This window comes from Helicoverpa zea, chromosome 15, assembly GCF_022581195.2.
Source record: "Helicoverpa zea isolate HzStark_Cry1AcR chromosome 15, ilHelZeax1.1, whole genome shotgun sequence".
Lineage (NCBI taxonomy): Eukaryota > Metazoa > Arthropoda > Insecta > Lepidoptera > Noctuidae > Helicoverpa > Helicoverpa zea.
The window spans coordinates 1,310,260-1,333,949 of NC_061466.1; the positions used below are offsets into that span (position 1 = coordinate 1,310,260).

General features: G+C 36.2%; 1 protein-coding gene across 1 annotated transcript; it reads right to left on the bottom strand.

Moving 5' to 3' along the window:
- Window positions 1-1,790: 1,790 nt before the first annotated feature.
- LOC124636773 (myotubularin-related protein 10-B) lies at window positions 1,791-23,677 on the bottom strand. The gene is made up of 12 exons (XM_047172909.1): window positions 23,267-23,677; window positions 22,895-22,949; window positions 14,106-14,242; window positions 12,770-12,928; window positions 7,177-7,632; window positions 6,801-6,968; window positions 5,536-5,665; window positions 4,619-4,754; window positions 3,628-3,868; window positions 3,311-3,431; window positions 2,886-3,061; window positions 1,791-2,171 (listed from the first exon to the last, which is right to left on the bottom strand). Exons 1-12 carry the CDS (start codon window positions 23,321-23,323, stop codon window positions 1,947-1,949), a joined length of 2,061 nt encoding a protein of 686 aa, XP_047028865.1. The 5' UTR covers window positions 23,324-23,677; the 3' UTR covers window positions 1,791-1,946.
- Window positions 23,678-23,690: the final 13 nt, after the last annotated feature.

Below are 23,690 nucleotides of genomic sequence, written 5' to 3' on the forward strand. Positions count from 1 at the left end.
TCAAAATATATATTTACGAAAATGAACTCTATTCCAACGCAATAAGGTACGAAATTTGTTGCATAATACACAGAGGCAAATCCGAGCCGAGAGGGATAGTTAGAACGGAGGCCGTTTGTCTCTTTCTAACACCTTGCCAGCATAAAAAAAATGTTGTGATCAACAGTTTTGTCTTCCCAAAAAAACAATTGAATCACATATATTTTTATCTTATTTTAACAATTGTAAGTCAACAAATTAATAAAAATCGCATTAATTTATTATACGAATAAATTATTTATATAAATTATTATTCTTAAAACATAAACAACATATTTTTTTTTTTTTTTTTTTTTTTTTTCTAGCGGTAACCCTGAACATTCTTGGCGCGTAATCAGCATTTAAAATTTTGTTGATATTTTTTGTATTAAATCAATTTAAACTATTTAAATGGTGAAAAAGTGTTGCGATTATACTTGTAAAAGTGAATCCTATGGTGGTTGCAATATATCGTTCCACAGGTTATAGTAAGTTCAACTCAGTCGTGCGCGCGGCCCTATGTGTGGGTAACCCTTGTACATATACAGTGACTTTGTGTGCGTGACAAGAGGTACAGTCGGGTACAAATACAGTTATTTAGGGGTTGTATACGGCTGTTTAAAGTACAGTTATTACGTAATTTAGTTTATTTATTTATAATGATTCTGTATCGCTACTTGAAAAATCAAATGATGAATTTTCGGATTCGCTACTTTCACCAATGTTAATTATAAATTCTGACTCCATGTCAAAGTGTCTATAGTATTCTTCTTTTTTCTTTTGTACATGTCGACAAGTATTACCCAACATCCCTTCATCAATTTGACTTAAACGTTCATTTATGATTTTCATTATTTCCGTCTTATTTTGGTCGACATTATGCGAAGCAATATAATTTTTTAAAATTCCCCACACATTTTGTTTCCATTATTATACTAAATTATAGGTCTTTTACATTCTTAGTCCACACATTTATTTATTGTCCGCGTACCCCGAGCTAGAAAATATGTAAGGAGTATTTAATTAATCTTAGATATTTCACTTCATTTATTTCTTAGATACTGTCAATGTCAATTTGAAAAGCCGTATGAGAAAATAATGATAAACTGTAAAATGTAATAATAAAAAGCTTTGAATGTTGTTTCATTTTTTTGAAACGCTACCTGACTCCTTAAAACATTTTCTCCGTGAAGAACTAGACATTTTCGTAAACGACTGTACCCATAACAAAAAGCGATGAGAACACGTCATGCTCGGACGACGTCACTGTCACACGAATGAAAGTTGTATATTTACAAGCCGACGCACACATAGGGCCGCGCGCAAATCTGAGTTGAACTATCTATAGCTAATAATATTTTCGTAAACCAAACAACTAGGGTGCACATGAATTCTTGTAATAAGTGAAAATATGGGTGATGGATTTTAAAACTGTTGTACTATTGTTATAGCTTCCCAAAAAATGAAGAAAGGCGACATAAATGGCTCACCAGTCTATATATGAAGTAGAAACAAAAAAAAACAGTCTTCACTTCGAATCTTCCTGCTTTTATACTGCTAATTCCCGCTAATTATTAAAAGCCTTTATAAGTATCTTAAGGTCACAAACTGCGTAAGTTAAAACTTCAATACCAATCTGCGTTCAACAATCTTAGCAAATTCGGATTTGTCTCACATAGCTTAATCTCATAGTCACCCTATTAGAAAGGGACAGACAGCCTCCGTACTAACTGTTTCACTCGGCTCGTTTTTTGGATAAAGGTGCGCAGTCCTGTTTACTAATATTATGTCTATGCTTGCCACTCACTAAACACGTTTAATTCTAACACAATTTTCAACTGTCACTGTCAACTTTTACATGAAATGTCACTGTCAACTTCTTACATTCCATTTTTTTAAATATGTTTAGTGAATAGGTTGGTAGGTCCTTAGTCGGGGGCGTTAAGTAGTGACTGTGAGTCCAGGAGTTGACTAGCGTCTATAAGGCTGACTTGCATAGCGTCCAGGTTACCTGTGACTATGTCTGACCGGTTCACGCTGAACGGATAGAACCGGGACACCGGCTTTCGCTGGGATTCTGACGACTCCTCGCCGTTGGAGTGCCGACTTGATAAGATGGATAGGGATGTCAGCTTCTCGTTTAGTTGGTGAATCTGTTGAGCAATAGATTTTGATCAATAAATATTTTATAGCGTAACATTAAATTAATAAATTGTTTTAAAAGATTTCCTCATAAAAATAAAAGAATTACAATACGATATTATAATTCAACCATTTAGTGACATAACACGAGGATAATAATATTTATCAGCATAGCAGCTGATTTACCGCTTAATATTTTATAACAAACAGCATTGTGCTATTGACATGTGATACACCAAGACAACATAAGAATAGCAATGTTTATAGTAACAAAATCCAGCCTGTTTTCCTTTAAATCACAATTTATGGTTAGTTGCTTCCAATAATTCTGCTTCTATATATACATTGTTGTAAGTTTATATACTAAACTAGCTTCCGCCCGCGGCTTCGCCCGCGTAGAATTCGGTTATATCGCGTTTCCAAAAGAATTCTTCAAAAGTCCGGGATAAAAACTATCCTATGTTCTTTTTCAAGGTCAACTCTATATCTGTACCAAATTTTATTAAAATCAGTTCAGTGGTTTAGACGTGAAAGTGTAACAGATATACAGACATACAGACAGACAGAGTTACTTTCGCATTTATAATATTAGTAGAGATTCGTAGGGATACTAGGATAACATAACCTTCCTCTATTCATCACACAAACGGGAAAAACATAAATTTTCCCTAAAGTAATGACGTGTGAGATACTAGGCGCTCATAACTCGACCGTGGTGTACTGACCTGCTTCAGCGCGGTGTAGTTGTGCACGTGGTACTGTATGGTGCCCGACTGCGGCGAGTCGAGTGGGGCCAGCCAGCGCTCGTAGCACTGGGACCATAGTTCCATGCCCGCTACTGATGTGCAGGGCTCTAGTCGGTTCAGTTCAGTCGCCGATTTGTTTGGTAGCGAAGATTGTGCTGTGGATTGAATCATATGGAATAAGAATTTACAATCACAGACAAAAGACGGAACTTTTCGAAGCAATTGTTGGGAATAAAAAGGTGAATTCTGAAACAAAAAACTGTCCTTGAGCAAAATTGTATGTTTGTTTACCTAGAAATAAGTAAACATTCGATAAATTCATAAGATGGACAGTAAGCAAAAACCATCACTGAACACTAGGCTCGCATAAACCGCAAGAAATGTTCCCTGTTGAATGTACTCACATAGCCTCTGTGAGGGAGTAGTAGTCGGCTTGGCGCCCATGTACAGCGGGTTGTAGAACAACGCCTTGTCTTGTTCTGAAAACTGCTCGCCCCAGTCCCACACCGGCCGCTGAACGAAGTTCTGAAAAGAGACAAGTTGGCTGTAGTTGTGATAATTTTTTTACATTATCCTTGTTCATTTAAAAAGCTGTCAACGTTAATTTAGTGTGGATACAACTTTAGTAACAACAATGAGAGTTGTTACTAAAGTTGATATATTTGCATATACATATCGATATTTCTTATATGGCAATTTTCAGGTAAAAAATAAAACTTACCTTTGCAACAGCGAGCTCTCTATCCCTCGCACAATTAAACAGGAAGGTATCGAATATATGATTATGTGCACAGTCCCACAGGGTCGTCAGATAGGTCTCCGTGAACTGGAAGTGTGCCGGGAACTGCTGCAGGAGTTGCCACACGCAGTCCAGGTATAAAAGTAACACGGGGGCTGTCTGAGCTGACGTCACCTCTTTGGCTGTGGACTCTTTTGGGTTGCCAGGACGGGGTAGACCGAATCTGTGGAGACGACGAATTAACTGGTAGTTTAACATGGGCTAAGATATACTACATAATTTTCCAGGGTCCAAAACATACCGGGGCTGCTGGGAACAGAGGTGGTTTTAGTCAGTAGGAGGAACTAACGACCGTCAAGTTTTTCGTCTATAATCAAGCGTTTTGTCGTGATAGCATATTAAACACACATATTCGCATTACTTAATAAGGATACTCAATCTTAAAAGGTTAACTTTCTAGAAACTTAGTTTAAAAAATATAGAGTCAATCGTGACTTTATCAATTAGATTTCACAATAAAAATATGATTGGTATAGAAGGAAGGAAATGCCCATTAAATCAAGTTCTACGACAAAATTTCGTTTTGGATGGTTGGTCCCAAACATTTTATTTTCCTCATTTAGGTATCCCGTAATTTAAAAGGATGAGCTGAATAGATACATAAAGTACTAGGAAAACATAAATATAAGGATGCATTGTGCATGCAATACACACTCGACAAACATGTAAATAGAGCACGGTTGTCCTTGGATACCTAATATGAATAGCAACATTGTACAGCAAAAATAAATACGATAAATGGACTAGGAAAACAAAATCAAATAGTGTTGAAGGGACTTATATGGCATATTGTAGCCTACAACAGGCTACAAAATAAATCAATGACCTACTGATGTTTAAAAAAATATATAATTACGCAAGCATGACTTTGAAGGTACTAGGCGCGCATAAATGTAAAGCAGTAGTTACTCACCGATCGCAGAACGGGTGTCCTAACGCGATCCATTCCTTCTGTATGAGTGACTGGAAGCCCGATATTGTTCTGAAGTGTGGGTCGACTAGCAATTGTGTGAGGCATGACACCACTGACGAATAATCTACACCGTCACCTGGAAAAAAACATAAAAAAGTTAGCAAAGTTATGGCAATATTTTAGGATTTTATATTTATGAATATTAATGTGATTTCAAATAACAGATTCTTTGATTGGCTTTAACTACTATTTTTAAGATAAAAGAGTTTGTTTGCTAACCAACTACTAGTCCGACTTGTAACATTATTTCAGTGTAAGATAGCTCATTTATCGGGGCTATATTTAAAAAGAAGAAAGAAAGCTATAAATATTTTAAGGTTTTATGGTTCGCGAAGTTCCCACGAAATGCGTGCTTAATTTTTAGAATTCAGTAAAAAACTATATGACTAATCATACCAATAAATGAATTTGAAGCGTTGACAGAGGATTTCAAAAACCTACCTATAGATTTGTTTACTAGAGATTGCAATGTGACGTCACTTGTATGGAGCATTCCCTATTCTATCCTATTAAGCAAACCAACAGATATCAACCAAAGTTCAAGAAATCTATTTTTATAGATCTAACCTTTTTGTAAGACCAAACCTATCATTGATTTGTTTACTAGAAATTGCAATTTGACGTCACTTGTATACAGCATTCCCCAATTATAGTTATCGGCACGGATAATGAGCTCTCGGCGGAAGAGTGGGGATCGCTTTGCGCACTGGACACTTAAGGCAATAAACCAATAAATCACTTCTGCGCAGGTGAAGGTCAGGGCTCAATATCCTTGCTGATGATTATACTAGTGAGCAAATCAACAGACATGTATGTTACTGAAATCCCCCCATAACAGCACATTTGCGTGAACTAACCTTCTTGTAAGACAACAGTGACGTTGTTAGCGAGATGCGTGGCGGCGTCGTCTGCGAACGCGATGCAGTTGGCCACGTAGCGCAGCCACCGGCTCGCGTCCAGGATCGAGTAGTATTGAGAATCTTGCAACTGTTATACATAAATATAAACTATTTTTATATTGTCATATGAAAATATGTAATATGTATGTTGCATGTATACAATACTATTTATTTGTCTGTTTTTAAATAGAATAAAGAGGTACAAGTGAAACTTTTTGAATTATGGAGAACCGCAGCATACCGCAGTATATTAATTTATACTGTGACCGACATATAGGGTCCATATTGTTTCTAATTCATTGAATATACTAAGCTATGGAATGTTAATAAAGAATTGATTACTCCATTAACAAATACCTGAACATATTTCTAGAATGATGGGACTGTCAAGAATTTTCTTTTATCATAATCATTATCAATAGTTTATTAACTATTTTATAGGGAATTTCTTAACGTAGGAAAAACATCCAAGCTTATTCAGTTAATTTTGTTAATACTGACCCAGTACAGCTGTTAATAAAATGTTCTAATTTATATATAGGTACACTAAATAATCAAGCTGACCTCACTACAAAAAAAAACACTACATTTATGTTATTCAATTAAAATAATTAACAAGTAACTAACTAACCGCATTTATTTATTTTAGAACAACAGCCGTAACAAAGAACTGAATGAAAGATTTCATTCATAACAACAAATTAACAGGAAAACGGTTCTTATCTTGTAACGTGTAAAACCGCAAACTACTTGTGTACTTACTATTCTATTTAAGTAAATAATTTACTTTAGCGGTTTGTCTAGTTTTCAGAAATTAAATGTTTTTGGTATTTCTTAGAAACTTTTATGTTAGACACTTGTTTTATTTAGAAGAATGAAATGACGTGATTTTTTAATGAGCTTTTGGGGTGCTATTTTTGAATTTCTATGTGGTCAAAGAACCCTAATAACTATACAGCAGGGACACTAAACTGGGAGAAGATTGAGGCTAAGTAGGTAAAAGTCGTTGTAAGGTTTTCTCGATGCTTGGAAATGGTCAAGAACGTTAATCTCGGTAGCCTAATAAACGCCAAACGTGTTAAGATTTTGGTAGTTGTAACTGACAGTCAAAGTCTCAGATATACTGACGGGTTGTTACACAATAACTGAATTACAAAGGTTTAGATGCAATATAGACAATCTTTTCCTGACTACATTAATTTACACTGGTAGCCGAAACTTACCCAAAACTGTCCAAGCGTGGTCGGCGTGCATAATTCCACTAGTTTCTTATAAGATGTCTGTAGTGTAGACAGGGGCGGCAGTATGCCTGGTCCCCCGGCGTTCGTGAATGAGTTGCCGCAGAGATACAATACGTGTGGCGGTGTTAGCTTCGGGTGGGAGCGACGCACCTGAGAATTTGGGCACTATGTTAATGGTGTAAGGTTGAGTTTTGATTGGCAATGAGTGGGGTCCGAATTGTTTGCCGTAAAAGTGGAGAAGTGAGGTGGTGTCATCTTTGGATGCTGCTGCTAATTTGGACTTTATAGTTAATGACATAAGATTGAATTTTGATTGGTGCCATTTAAAAAATTAAGGAAAAATTAAATCTTTATGTACCTGTTCCAACAATACGCTTTCCGCCGTCGCCGACTGTTCAGTACTGAGTAACTCTCCACTTCTCAATAACGCCGCCCCTTCAGGCCTCCCCCAAACCCATATAGGCACTCTCCCCGACCTGAAGTGACGCGCCGACTCCATCAAATTATAATCTAACACCGAACTGGGTACTATGAGTGTCTCCCCAGCTGTCAGCATGAAGGCATCTGAGGTCCCATTTATGCAGGTTATCCTCCAATGAGGACATTCACATCGTTCGAGTTCCCTCTTCCAGTCCCCGGGGCGTTGGAACATGTTCATGTCTGAAGGGAGAGTGGGGTAGTACGGTTCTCTGTACTCGAATGCGAAGAGGAGGTCGTGTCGCTTCGGGAAGGCGTGGTGCATGAGCGCGAGGGCGATTTTCCTGCCGTTGTCGATCGGCGAGTTCGCGAAGCTGAATGTTAGCACCTTCATGTTCTGAAATTGAAATGGTTTTCACTTTTAATTGTCACTTGTCTGTCTATATGTCTTTAGGTGTGTAAAGTCTACTATTTAATTGGTCTTATAAGAACAACAAGGTTCAACCCATCGACATATTTTATACAAAGGCAGTACCTATATAGGTGCATAATTTATTTTCATCTTCAGATGAGCAAAATATTATTTCATTTGCAAGAGATTTAAGCCTAATTGTGAGATGAGATTATCAAACATTTATTATATGAAAGATGTTATGCTTCGCTTGTACCTAATTATTATCACGCCAAGATACTCTTAAATAAAGCAAATCAGTTTCATTTGACAGTTTCATTTGGAAGCCGACCCCAACATGATTGGGAAAAAGGCTCGGAGGATGATGAGTTTCATTTGACAGGAAATGATTTCGAACCTAATCTTCAGCTGTTTAAACGGTAAAACTGGGTAACTAACGTTAATCTAATTCAGTATTTATCGAGTAGAGCGAGACAGTGAGTCACGCGCTAATCTGATTAGATAAGTGACCCGAACAGATTGCTAGCATGAACGGAATGCCTCTATCATCTGTGTACACTCCACGTATCGTGTGTAAATACGTAATATTATCATAAATGGCTCTTTGATTCTTTTTTATATGTATTTATTTACCGTGGTTACCGTCTTTTTGGTACACATGCCCTAGATATAAATCGGTACAAACCTAAGTATTTTTATGTGTCTTTGCTTCCCATCAATTATTTTGGATGTAATTTTAATGAAATGCAAGGTGATATATCGAAATGTATTTATAGCACATAAATTAAACACCTTAAACCTTGATAAGCAAGTTAATTATTCAAAGTGGATATCAATGTAATTTACGAATCAATTTTATATACCAAAAGAGATCTCAATGGTTTATCTATGAATGTAATAGAGTGAGTCATTCAAAATACATGTAGGTATGCACCTATTAAAATTTGAAATATGACTCATTCTAATAACATGCAAACATTTGTGAATTATCATTCAAATATTTACAGAAAACTATAGTTTTATTTTATCTCTATAGTTTTATTTTCTTTGAATCGGATTTGAAATTATCTCAGCCAATTAAATATTGTATAAAAATATAATTATTTTCCTACAAATATTATGACTACCAGTTAAATACGCTGTAATGATTTCGCACACAGTTGATAAATACGAATAAACGATAGAATAATCCTTACAATGATAGCCTTGTTTGGTAATATTAATTAATATATCTACATATGGGCGATTCTCTGTAAGCTCGTTCAGCTCCATACAATTTCTGTCCTGGCAATTTTTTTTTAAATTTGACAAAAAACCTAGTCCTATGCCAAAGAAAATTAACTATTCATTTAGTTAGACAAGGAGGCCCACTGAATTTGTACCTATTTTCCGAGTTATTAGCGATTTTCCAAAAAATCATGACAGGGGACTGTTTGAGGCATCAGGGGACTGTTTTGAATGTGAACAGAAACCCACATTTTATGACTTTTCTATGATCAAAAGCCATATATTTTGGGGTTTTATTACCGCAAGCATGACACGACATAGATCTAGATACGTCGCAACATAGATATTCCAGCAACTCCTGGTGATTGTTGTAAGTTAATATGTTAGCAGTATGAAGAGCGCTGAGCTTCATGTCTATGTGGCTGTGAACTATACAAAGACGTGTTTCGCCATTTTGAGCGTTTGGTTTGATAACCCATTTCTTTCAACTGCTTACCAATGACGTCGCCGGCCAAAAAGTCGTGGTAGACCTCGTGGGTAAAGAACCAACTTGTCAATTATGAGGGCGCGGCTTCGATTCCAGGTCAGGCAAGTACCAATGCAACTTTTCTGTATGTACTTTCACCAGAGACTGTGTTTCGGATGGCACGTTAGACTGTAGGTCTCGGCTGTTATTTAACATCCTTGACAGTCGTTACGGGTAGTCAGACGCCAGTAAGTCTAACACCAGTCGAACTAAGGGGTACAGGGTTAGGGCACGCCACCATAGCGGGGACCTCTTTGAGGAGTGGCTCGGGAGGAGTCACGGCACCCTCATTTACCGCATGACGCAGGTCCTCACCGGACACGGTTGTTTTGGGAAGTATCGAATCGGTCGTGAGGTGGCGCCCGGGTGTCACCACTGTGCGGACAGTTTCGAGGACACGGTGGACCTCACAGTCCAGGAGTGCCCTGCATGGGAAGGACACCGCCGGATCCTCGTCGAGGGCGTCCGGCCCTGGTTCAGGCCATGGTCCGGGGCGAGAGGAATGGGATGCCGTCGCCTCCTTCTGCGAAGCAGTCATGCTCGAGAAGTAGGCGGCGGAACGACAGAGTTCGCATCTCTCATCCCGGCTGGACCAGGTAGTCACCACGGGCGCCGGGTTGCGCGAGACGACTCCCGGCCACCGTAGGCGTGGGTCTGTGGGCGATGAGTTCGGATGGTTCATCGTTCCTGCGTCTTTTTAGACAACAGACCCGTGTTGGTGGCGTGCGTAATTCCACGCGCTCCTCAAGTTGATGTCAGCAACCCTAGCTAGGCCCAGCAGGGCATAGGGCCGCTGGGGCTGCGGGGCTGTACGAAAGAGTTACCACGGCCCTGGTACATTAAAGGCCTACGACGGAACACGACGGATTTTTAGTCAGTAAAAGTCTGACACTCCCTCACCGCTTCTGACCCGCAGCGGGCAACGCTAAAAATCATCAAATGACCCCTCATTTGATGATTTTTAGCGTCGTTAAAAAAAGTCGGTTGCACGGGTAACTGAGTTGTGGAGGTCAGATAGGGCAGTCGCTCCTGCCGCGCTGCTTCTCTCTTTTTTTGTAGTAATTCCTCTCGGGATAGCTTCTTCTTTTTAGGGGCCATATCACGTGCGTTCGATCAGCCTGTGTAATATATTTCAAGTTCATAAAGGAAAAAAATAATGCGATGCAATGATAGTTTGATTCTTAAATTATTAAAAGAGACTAGCGAATACATTTACACAAACAATTCATGAAAACTATTAAACCAATACGCAGAATACACAGTCCCCTGTTTTGTTAAACAGTCCCCTGTTGCGTTTTTTGGCAAAGGACTGTTGCCAGAGGACTGTGTATTTCAGTTAGATTTCACAATATTTATGAAACCGATGTCTTATAGTTTTTTAAGAACCTACCGATCAATTAAGGCACAAATAATGTAACAATTAACTATAAATAGAGATAATTTAAGTAATTAAATTACATACAATTATTTACCAGAGGCCTGTGTGAGGTAGCGGCCCAAACGCTTGTTCACCTCACAAATGACGCTCTAACATTAAACAGAATGGCGTATCGTTACCGCATTTGATTAGTTTGCCAACTTCACAACAATTGCATTTCGTTGCACTATAGTTCGGCCATTCAGAGAATGCGTTCCTGACACGTCGCGATTGAACTGACGACGTAACTACATTCATTGATTATTGATATAATAATGTTGTTTTAATGCTCCTCAATAGGCATGATGACAGTAATCAAAAATCATTAAAATAATATATTTATTAAATTAAACTTGAAGCTTGGAATATAAAACGCGCATTGTTTTCTTTATTAATAATGTGATTAATATGTATTTTTACAAAATAAAATTACGAAATAAGGCAATCCGCCATGATATCTTGAACACCAATCAGAGCTCGTGACGTCATCTCTGAAAACAACTCGCGCGAAAGCGCGAGAAAGTCACATTTCGTTATTGTGAACTTCCACTGCGATCTTTGTTTTTAATTAATTAATTGTTTATAACACGAGTTATGGAGCCCGGATTTATCAAGGCAAACAGCGCTAATTTGCCTAGAATTGATATCATAATGCTGGGAAAGTTTTTGGCATCAAATAAAGATTTTTGTTCAGCTGAATTTGGAAATGTTAAAACTTCCATGTAAGTATACTTGTTTAATTAAAAAACAATGAGAGATGAAACCTAACCTCGAAATAGTTATTTACATTATAAACTATGCTAGAATCTAGAGAACTACGTAATAACTTACATCAAAGTGATCTTCACAAAAATAAAGTGGTACCCTGGGCAATATTGCTTTTGAATCTCGCTTTGCAAGTTTAAGCCACTTGTTTCGTATTTTTTTATTGTGAGGAACGTACACAAATAACTTATCAGGAGTTGTTTTAGATGTGTTCTTACACTGGGGGACCCCACAACACCTATGCCCTTTCGAATTCATATTTAATAACACAAAAAACTTAATTATTGCACGAGCGTTGTTTACTTGCGTCTTGTAATTTCAGTCGTGACGTCACAAGTGACGACATGACACTGACAAGCGTTTTCGCGCCGGATTCAAAGTGGACAGAGAAAAATGCAATTATTTGATAAAAAAACTTCGCATTTTCTTAAAATTAATAATTTTTCATATAAAGTAGACGTATACCTACATCATACAAAGGAATTTAAAAATTTGTCATCATGCCTATTGTTAAAACGGTAAACAACCAGCAAAAATATTTTTATCGTAACTGCAACGCAAGTAAATCGCTGTTAGTATCGTTCAATCGCGACGTGTCAGGAACGCATTCTCTGAATGGCCGAACTATAATAAAACGATTGTAAAATATTATAGTTTTTTTTAAATATTGATTTAAATTTTTGGCAGGGGACTGTATTAAAATTCTCAGGACAAAGTTTACAGGAGTTTATTAAAATGAATAAAGTTGTAATGAGTGCTTGTTTTACGAAAATAATATAATTTCATTATTTTTGTTTGTGATATTAACTGCCAAGTGAATGTAGTTTCATCAAGTTTTTCGGAAATCGCATTTCTAGGTGTAAATGCAGTGAAAGGGACAGCCAGGGGACTGTATTTTTCGAGCTTTTAAAACGTATAGAAAAAAAATTAAAGTAATTATGTTTATAAAAACAAAGGGCCCGTGAAGCTTCAGGGTTAAAGTTTCATAAAATGTGATTTTTTAAATAAGAATTAAACTATTTATTGAAAAAATCGGTCCGGACAGCCGATTACGAGCTTACAGAGAATCGCCCATATATTATGTTTATGGAAAGTCCTAACATCCACAATAATATAAACAATGCCTATACAAGCCGGTCAGAAAGTACCAGGCGCCCATGAACGGTAAGAGATGTCACACAACTCACCTTGCATATGACCTGAAGTCCTTTCACCTTGCCAGGCATGTCACCGTACGGCATCAGCCGTCGCCGTCGCTGCGGCCCGCCGTCCGTCAGCCATACGGCACCTACGCCCGTCAACGGCACGTCGAAGGCGCCAAGCAAGAAGTTCCGTTGGCAGTACTCCTGGATAAATGAAAAAGTTAAAATTAGCTCTTCTGTAAATTATAAAAAAAACTTCGGCTTAGACCAGTAGTTGCAGGGGTCCTAGACTGTTTAAGCATGTTGCCGCGACATTGACAAAAATTAACATCATCAGCCTTTTTATCGCCGACACGGCCAAAAAAGCATAGAATGAAATAAAATAAAAAATATGGCTAAAACAGATGCTCTTTCAAAAATAAAATTTCATAATTCTAATTTGGAATTGGTCTTCAATTCGTTTTGAATATGACTAGCTGGTTCTACTGTTATGGTATCTAGGTCATTCTACCCTAAATAATAAACAAACAAATCTGATTCATTTCCTTTCAGTAAGATGACATAACGTATCGGCTTTTGATTGCGCAGAATGCCTAAATTCAAATTTTATCAATTTTGACACCGTTATCAAAGAAATTACGTGTGTAGGATTAAATTGTAATTATCAAGTCAGATAGAAACTGGGAAGTTCAAATACCAAGGCATCATAAAAATTTAGATGTCCTATTAATCGAAGGTTAATTTTAGAAGCAGGTAATAGATTTATATGGTGACTCTGCCTAAAAATCTTCAAATTATATCCTGCCAGTAAAACTGTCGCAACTTTTGCATTTCTTGATATTTTACGGCCTTTAAATTCCCCTTTTTTATACATTCTGGGAAAACCTATTAATCCTTCACAATATAATATAATCTTTTACATAATTAATAATGTACAATATAGGCCTATTAAAGTTATTTCTTTATCCTATTTGCTTGGTTTACCACAAGAATGTTTATTTTTCCATGCAGGGGACGTTTCTTAGGGATTCCCTGGGCGAGTAAGATAAACGTCTTTCATGATGTTTATTTTTCATTCCTGAGACGTGAGTCACGGTTTCAGGGATTTTGTTGCATTTTAGTAAGTTTTCCTTAACCGCTATGAATAACTCAATCATCTAATCTAATTAATACGTTTTTGGCAGAAGGGTAAAACCGCTACCGTTTTATTTTAGGAAAAAATTACTCATCAGATTTCTGTCTTCATTGAGAATAGAACTTTGAATAGAAACAAAGAGATCTTGATTAGTCTTCAAACTTTTGGGGTTCCTGACCAAGTTCCCAAGTACCGAGGCTTATCCTAGGAGCCCCAAATCCCAAATTTCTAATTTGGTATACTCACATCATTGGTTGAGTTCTCCAAGGGCACGAAGGACAGCTTGTAGTTGGTGACGAAGAGCGAGCCGAAGCGGCCGCGGTCCCACTCGCTGAGCGGCGTCAGCAGAACCACGCTGTGTGCCGCGCCTGTCACCAGCTCGCCTGAGAACAAACGATATGGAATTGTTAGCAGAACTTAAGTATACAGTTACACCTCAACTTAGAGAACAGAGAAAACCGAAAGAAATATAATAAGTTCTATTAAATTCAGAAAGAAGGTTTCCTGTTTCTGAGTCTTAGGAGGGACTGAAAAGATCCTCTTTGATGCTAGAATTCTAAGTAATTGGCGGCTTCACTACATATTATATTATAAACATAAATCATATTAATAGCACCTATCGACTTCGTGGAATTTTGAGACATTGACGGTACGTTAATATTTAATCGGTTATATTATTAGTCAATTAGATCATGGACAGCGACCGGATACAAAACATATTCTTGACCCTACTCTGGAATTCGTAGTGACTAAACTGTAATGATGAATGCTGCTCAAGTGACCAAAGATGTAGAACCCATTGTCCAGAAAATTGCTTGCGCCATTTAGACGGACAAGCAGTTAACGAAAAATTGCAAGATGAGTCAAATTGACCTTCAACATTGCTAAGGATATTTGGGATCGTTTTTAGCATCATGTAAAGGTATAGGTATATTTTATTACGGCTGTGGTTAACCACGATTCATTCAAAAATGTATTAACAAGATAGCTTGTGTTTAGAATAGTGACTGTTTTCCTCTCTTGGGGTATGTTTCCCTAGTAAAAAGCCTGTCATTCGGTTGACTGGAACGATAGTTTGAAGGTCAAGGCAATTCAATATCGATAGAAAGGTCAAGCGTTAATTGCTACCCTACGTTATTAAAACATTAAGCTATTATACTAACAATAAACCGGCCAAGTGCGAGTCGGACTCGCGCACCGAGGGTTCCGTACAAATGCTGTATAGATAAAAAGTGAGTTTCGCGCCAACCGTTCAGTTTAGAACAATCGTTATGGTTTTTGGTTAATTTAAACATAGTTATGGTAATTTCGTGAGAGTCAAAATAGTTAATATTTTTTATTTTATAATATAACTAAAATAGTAGGCCAGTACCTTGTAAAAGTTATTTTATTGAAGTTATTTATATACAACATTTTATAGTCATCATTCAGAAATCTGATTGAAAATAACTAATTATGTCTTAAAGGTCATGGGGCATATCTGACCCGCTTTGTAAAAAGTGGCGGACATGAATCAAAGTCGTTTTAAATCGTGGAGAATGGTATGACGTTTCTTTGAATATAAATATTTTATTAAAATTCCATGGAGACGAATGTCCAGGATCGTTTGAAAAATATAAAAGACAAGCAGTTTCAGAGGATTGTACAGGTTGCAATGCTAGTTTTTATTGGTAAAGACATTTCATAAAGAAGGAAGGTGCCAATCCGGATGACCAGGATCTGATGAGGATCTGGAAACCCAGAGAAATCGAGGGCAACTCTTGAATATTGTAGGCACGCATCGAGTCATAACCAGACATGTGAGTGTATTTTTGAGGGTACTGGTAAACTGAAGGTTTGGAGCTGATTTGATTATGGAGACTACAGAGAGTCAAGGGAACTCCCGAACGGTATGTTGCAACTACCACGTGTTTGGGCTTATTTTATTCGTATTGGCGAAGACTTTCCACAAAGATAGGTTTGACTGCCATTGTGGGATCGACAGCTAAGATCAGATATAGTTATGGGAACTCCTTTACAATTTATAACGTAACCTTGTGTTGGAGCTTATTTTATTTTAGGTGATGAGAATTCACTACTAACTTGGGTTAAAGCAGCCATTGCAGGAATGGGATCTTTTATTTTTGAGGGATTAATCACCTAAAGAGCCCCAGTTTCAGGTTTTTTTCCGCCTGGTTTCTAGAGCCTTGACAAAAGTGTAATTCTGTCCCTTTCTTTGTTTTATAAAGTCGGCATTATTTTATTTTGTAGCATTTTACAAACAAATCCAACTTCAAACATATAAAAAAGCAACAAGAAAACAAAAGCAAGAAAGAAATTAAAAAGATGTTAGGTGCATCGGTCTAGAAGTCGGTGTCTAGAGGATGCATCTATATTTATTTGACCACCGAGATCTAGACCGATGCATATAAACAGTTTTCTTGTTGTTTTAGAAGTTGTTTTTTTTTTTGTAAAAAGTTTTTATTTTTATAACTTTTGTGAAAAGTTCTCGTCAATACGACTAATATAAGCCCAAACACGACGTAACTAAAACATACTGTTGAGGAGTTCTCTCGACTTTCTCACGTCTCCATCATCAGGTAAGCTCTAAACCTTCACTGTTTGACAGTATCACCAGACATACATCTGAGAATCAAGTTTTAATCCTATGCATGCCTACAATTTCTGATAGTTGCCCTCGATTTCTCAGGATTTCCATCATCAGATCCTGACCTGATGACAATGGAAATAAACGGCGAGTATACTCTTTCACTACAAAGAAATGATTTCTCAATTCCGTCAAACTTGGTCGTTTAAATTCCCCATTGAAATGAGGAAAATATTTAATGTTTACACCTGATTTTCTCTAGATTCCCATGGTTCACATTGATGCGACTAATGCCATAGTAAATCAGAGCCTTTATCATTATACTGTGCTATATTTCGTTCGTATCCGCCGTGGGTATGGTTTTCATACTAAGGTGCCCAATGACCATTGAATGATTTAAAATTTTTCACAGTTTAGAGGCCATTATATTTAAGAAGTGTTTGATATGAATTTCACTTTTTATTCAAAACGTTAATATCTCTACGCGTTCATGTGAAAAAGGGTAGGTAGTAAGTTTATAATTATTAAAAAAATATTTTATGTCATGTAAGCAAAAATAATATTTTAATATTTTATGTAACTTCAAATTTATCATTTTCGCAATTTTTCCTTTATCTGTACTATATAACGTTGCTTCGTGCCGAATTTTAAGATTCTGAGTTCACGGGAAGTACCTTGTAGGTTTTGATTCCCTAGCGTGTGACGGAAATTCGTCTAAGGTGTCGGTAAAACTGCTGTATCTTTTGATCGCGTTAACTTAGAAGTTTGATTTTTTCATTGCTTAAAGGGACAATAGACCTAGGTATTTGGTATAAATTTCAATTTGGTACCTTTATTCGTTCGTGAGAAATAAGGTATAAGTTTTATAGTAAGTTTCATTTTATAAAAATATTTTTTTTATATTATATAACAAAAAAAATGAGATTTTCGCAATTTTTCCTATATTTGCATTATATAACAATGCTTCATGCCAAATTTCAAGATTCTGAGTTTACGGGAAGTACCCTGTAGGTTTTGATTCCTTTGCGAGTGTCGAGAATTTGTTGAAAATATCGACATAATCGGTTGTATCTTTTGATTGGCTTGGCTTAGAAGCTTGATACTTTCACAGCCTAAAGGGACAATAGACCCGAGTATTTCATGTGAATTTCAGCTTGATACGTCCACGCGTTCTTAAGATAAAGGGTCTTGACAGACAGACAGACAGACAGACAGACAGACAGACAGACAGACAGACAGACGGACAACAAAGTGATCCTATAAGGGTTCCGTTTTTTCCTTTCGAGGTACGGAACCCTAAAAACGGACTTTATTTGGAGTTTTGTGGAATCGATGTTGACCAAAAATTGCATTTCAATAGGATGAAGCATCGAAGCCCAGTGACGTAGGGCCAATGCGGATAAATGCCTGTGACTGAAACAATAATGACGAGATTTCCTTATCACTCTCGCGTATACAGGGAAAAAATCAGATGGACAGTAATTAACAGATCTGTCAGTATAGTCATTAGCCATCTTCCTTCTTTCATCGTGATATACGTAATTGTAAACAGCTATTGAAAGTGAGTCAAAGGGGTTTTTTTCTAGCGTCGAGAGATACGGCTTTTTTGCCACACTGGTCAGCGTCATCGTGCGTATTCCAAGGTGACGCGCTTCGACGTCAGGCTTGCACAAGAATGACCTAATATCTATAGTTATTTTTCCCGATTGCTGTGATGAAGAAAATCTGTATAATAAGCTATTTGCCGGATTTTAGCGGAAGCTTTTGGAATGGACTGCAGTTAAAAAAATAGGTTTATACTTTTAACTAAAGAAATTCATTGACTATGATAATATATGATATGAATCTGCAAAAAGTATTTAATTATTGTCGCATTTTTTTTTTAATAAATGCTTTATCTTAACAAAACGGCAACGACCTAGTCACACAATTACATGAGTCATGCGCTAAATTAATTCATAATTTATAAATATTGTGTTACGTAAACCGTGCTCTGATTACTACTGTTAATTAATAACTCTTATGCACACATGAAATTGTTTTTTTTTTTTTACGAATAACTTGTTTTTCTCGCGGTTTCACTAGAATAGTTATTAGGGGACGGACTCTCGTGGTCCTTGGCAGGTCCTTATATTTTCTTCCGCGAGTTGAAATTGGTTAAATAGGTGCAGCATGCTAACGAGAACAGTATATCCAGTCAGACATTACTATTCATGCGTTACAAACATTATTAGGATTAAAAGCAGTTAAGTACCTATTTCTATTTGCAAGATTGAAGTTTGAAACTTCATGTAAAAAGATGCGAGACAACAAAAATTAAAAGACTGACGGAAACTACTTTCGCACCTCGTTAAAATTGTGCCAGTGCAAGATCTTTATGTATAATCCGTTACTGCAGTGTCATTGTACCCAGTATTCGGATCTGTTTAATCCGTAGCGGAACTAAATCTCCTTGAGAAATTGAATATCGAAACGACGGCAAGTTTCAGTTATACGAAGATGGATTTATCTTTCCTTCCTCCAGTCTAAAACTACACGTATAGCCGGGATGGCGTAATCGACAATGGAAAGAAAGAAAATAAGGAAAGAGACGACAGTAAACAAGCCGTGTTATCTGATAAATATAATTGCAAAAAGATGATTAGAAGAGATCATCTTATAAGCCTGTCGGAGATAAAACGAGTACTAGGCTGGCAAGGAATACAAGAGGTTGATTTAAACAACACGGAAAGTCCTCGCAATATGTACATCTTGACCGTCAAAATGATACAGGTACTAGGCTGTCATGGCAAGTGAAGAGTTCTAGTGTAACGCAAAAGAATTCGGCTATCGGAGCCGAACAAATCTGCGAAAAGTGGCCTTCGCGCTCAACGATCTGGACCATACTTTTTATCGCGATTCGTCGAAGAAAATAAAATAAGTACGGTTTGCGCAATACGCGGTGACCGTGAACGTTGTCTTTGACTCATACGGTACCGTGCAGCGAAAATATTTGCAGTATTGTATGTTTTGGCGGCTTACTTTTTGGTATTCCAAGGAAATTTTAAACGTATCATCGCCATTTTTAGATATTGGGGAGGAATCTTACGTCATAAATTGTTTGCTGGTTTGCGCATTGCCATGCTGGTAGAGACAGTAAAGTAAATACTTGACTTATCATGATGCATTCTAACAGTTTACGTTTGATTCGATTTCTAAAACTTTCGATGGCGTTACTGCACATTACTTTTTACGATTTATTAAGTCGTCAATCAATATGCGTGCATGTATATATAAAAATGAGATATAGAAATGTGCAAAGATAGGTACTGTGTGCCAAACCAACAACTAAGGACAATGGGCGATTCCGGTCCAAATGTCCACCACGAACGAGACCTATATGGCCAGATAGCCCGTTAAATATAGAACATTTTTTGTTATGAAAGTAAAAAAATATATAATGCCAGAAAAAAGTTATAGCAAAATCAAATAAAACATTTTATAGATTTTTTCAATTTCATTTTTTCAATTACTTTTCGTGATGTTCGATTTTCGTACTTTCTGTAACTTCTGATAAAATAGAATTGTTCATTATTAAAGAGAAGACACCACCAGTTACATCGAACTGTCTTAGATCCAGGCACCGCTGAGTATATTCAAGCACTTCTGGCGCCTCAATTGGTTAGTGATTCGTACATCCATCGGGTAAAAAAATATGGGTTGTTTATATGCAAATGTGTCTTACTCATCTTAGTTTTAGATAAAGTGCGGAAATGGAAGTGGAATAAAAAAAAAATAATAATGATAACATACAAAAACTACCGAAAATTAAGAATACATTTTTGGCTATAACTTTTTTTTGGCATTGTTTTTTTTTTACTTTCTTAGTAAAAGTTACTCTAAATTAAGTGGAGTATTTAATTAGATAGGTCTCGTTCGTGGTGGACATTTGGACCAAACTTCATACATTCTTGCCCAATCTCCTTTAGTAAAAGCTAGCTCAAGGTTTATTTAATAAGGATATCGGCCTATTTAGGGTTAAGGACATTGGAGTCGCAAGGACAACAACCACTGTACATGTCACATTGTTTACAAATAAAATGGAAAATGCGAACATTATTACTTATTTTTACACTGTCACAATGATAAATTATTACGATAAGCATACTCGACAAGGTCACATTTATATCGACACACATTTAACTAATTAAGTACTAGGATAGCATAGCAGCTCTATAGCTATTGAATCAAATAATGTATCAAAATGTACCTTTCCTCAGAACACCCATTGCGAATCACAATACACCATCAACTGGTGTATAGGACACCACTTCCTACCATTACCATGCACACTCAAGTTACCAGGCATTTATAAAAGGCGATACAGTTACGCGTACGCAACGCATACATAATGATTATAATTGTAATTTGCATCATGCCTCTACTTGAGTGAAATAAAATTTTAGTTTGTACACACGCTACATTGTTTTGCCCTTGAATAGATACATTATTACAACAACATTGTGTGAGTCACTGACCTCATCAACTTCGTAGATATTATAGCAATTAAATAGTAGGAAAAATATGTTCCAAATTGACCATTCTAAATTATTTGATTAGAGTTTATAAAGATATTTTGAATATTTCCTCCTTAGAATTTTACACAGGATTTTCCAAAACTAAATTATATCCTAGTACTGGTTGACAGTTGGAGCAATAAACACATAGTCGAACAGCACTATCACTTGTGACTAATCAAATTTTTTAAATACTTTGAAATATTTTTGCAGTAAAATACAGACACATCATTGTTTTGTTACAAGTTTAATTCCATAAATGGATGATTATCTGGTTTTCAGGATGCTTGGCTTTTTTCTGTATCAGATTTTTGTTGAGATGCATGTTATAATGAACTAACTACCGTCTGAGGTTTTACCCGTGTTCCAAGATAATAGCTTCCCGTAGCCAGATGGTAACAAAAATCTATGTCCTTTTGCCAGGTCTAAGCTACCTCCAATCAAATTTTCAGCTGAAACTGTTCGCCATTCTTGAGTTACGAGTAGTGTAACTAATATGACTTTCTTTTATAGATTAATGTAACATGATTCATAATAACCGGAATTCCAGAAATACTCATAATAGTAAATACTGCTATATGTAAATGTTTTTTTTTGCTCTTAATGTGACAGATCAAACAACATAAACTGTTGACTTAATTCCTGATCCAGTTTGGAACATTATTTTATACTTTCCTATTTGCAATTTGACTTTTATCAATTTCCAAAAGTTTTATTTCCAAAATTATGTTTATGTATGTATTATCTGACATACAAAAAGCAAAGACTAACTGTTTTAAATACAGTTTTCTCAAAAGTCACTGATGGTTCACATTTAACTTCAGGGGCCTGATTCTCCTAATTTTACTTAAGCGACATACGATTGACGTTCGACTCGATTCGACTGAGATCCGATTCCGACTCGATTACGATTGAAGCGTATGTGGCATTCCGATATTTTTCCTTTTAAATAAACGTTTTTATCCTTTTCTGTCATTCAATAATGAATCATTTTGTCTGCAAATGATTTACGATTGCAAAATGATTGTACAGCAAACTACCGTATTGACCAAAATTACCAAAATAGCAGACCAATCGCACACCAATCAAATGTCAATCGAATACGATTGGTCTTTTATTAGTAGCAGAATGCTCGATATGGTTAAAACTGCTACTGCGATTATATTGCGATTCGATTTCTATTCGATTTTGATATTATTAACTTAAGAGAATCGGGCCCCTGAAAAATGATTTTTATTTACAGTATGGGTGAAAGTTGAGCTTTACATTGATACATTTAAATAAAAATTTATACTTGTTAAGACTTTTAGTAATTAAAGTATGGTGAGATTCAACATGGTAACTCTTCCCAACTCTCTTAGGAGATTTAATCTACACTAATATTATAAAGAGGAAAAAATGTATTTTTATAAATAAATAAATAAATGCTTTATTGATGCAAATCCTTACAAAATGGCCCCTAAACTAGGAATGCCCGTGACTTAGGAGCTAGTGTTCTACTGTCACTTGGACACTATTAAATCCTTACTATGAAATGAGCTGGTTTTTGTTTAATTGTTATAGATAAAATAGAAACTACTGAACCAATTTTAAAAATTCTTTCGCTTTTAAAAAGCTACATTATCTGGCATTAACATGGGCTATATTTTCACAGTACAGGCAGTAGTTCCTACAGGACAGCAGTGAAACCGGCTAGTTCATAGATAAAAAAGATAGAGACAAAACAAATATGTATCTAGTTGTTCCTATTCATTTTGTTCTTATGTATACATCTGTACATGTATTTTAACTTTGAGTTCATATCAAGGCAATTTATATTCAAATGTTACTTACTGAGGTAAATTCTACCTCATTTCTAATTTTTTCTATAATAATAATTTCTGGTTACTTACCATTGAGAAGCTTTGGTTTCACTTCTTGCAGTGAACCATTTTTTTCTCCTTTACTCTGAAACAAAAAACATTAAACTTTGATAACAACATATTGTTGACAATAATTTATTGAACTATATTGTTTATTCAACATTATGTTGTCTGTATACACTTATCTCAGAGTATATGCTGTTGAGTGTGGGAATTAAATTATAGCAAATATCACAGCTTTTTAATCGTTGAAATAATTAAGTATTGTATCAACTGGCAATGCAGGGGACAACTTTCTAACCTCTTTCAAAATAAATAACAACAGCAAAAATATACTGTTACATTCGATACAATTACAAAGGTTAATAAAAGTTAGATAAAAGAAAATCCACCATATCTTACCAGAGGAGTTACATTGATGTAACTCTTGAAGTTTTGAACCAACTTTTTCTCATTCATTGTAATCAAATAATACCAACACTGCGTTGACCCACTTTGATCGATTTCAACTTTGTTTTTTACACAATGTATAAATAGATTTCTATATTAGGCTGAACGGAAGGTGATAATTGATTAAATTAACAGTTATCCACATGATTCTACTTATTTAAAATATTTTTGATAACAATTTATTCGCGCAAACACTGTACTATCTGGAAGCAAACTAAACACTAACACTTAGACGTACACTAGGCAAAACGGTCGGTAGATTTAAACTAAACATAATTAACATTAAAATTAGCACAAGGCGATGTAGAATCCATGATAAATGTTATATTTTTGTAATTTATGAATATGTGACCCACAGCAACACGCAAACGATCAA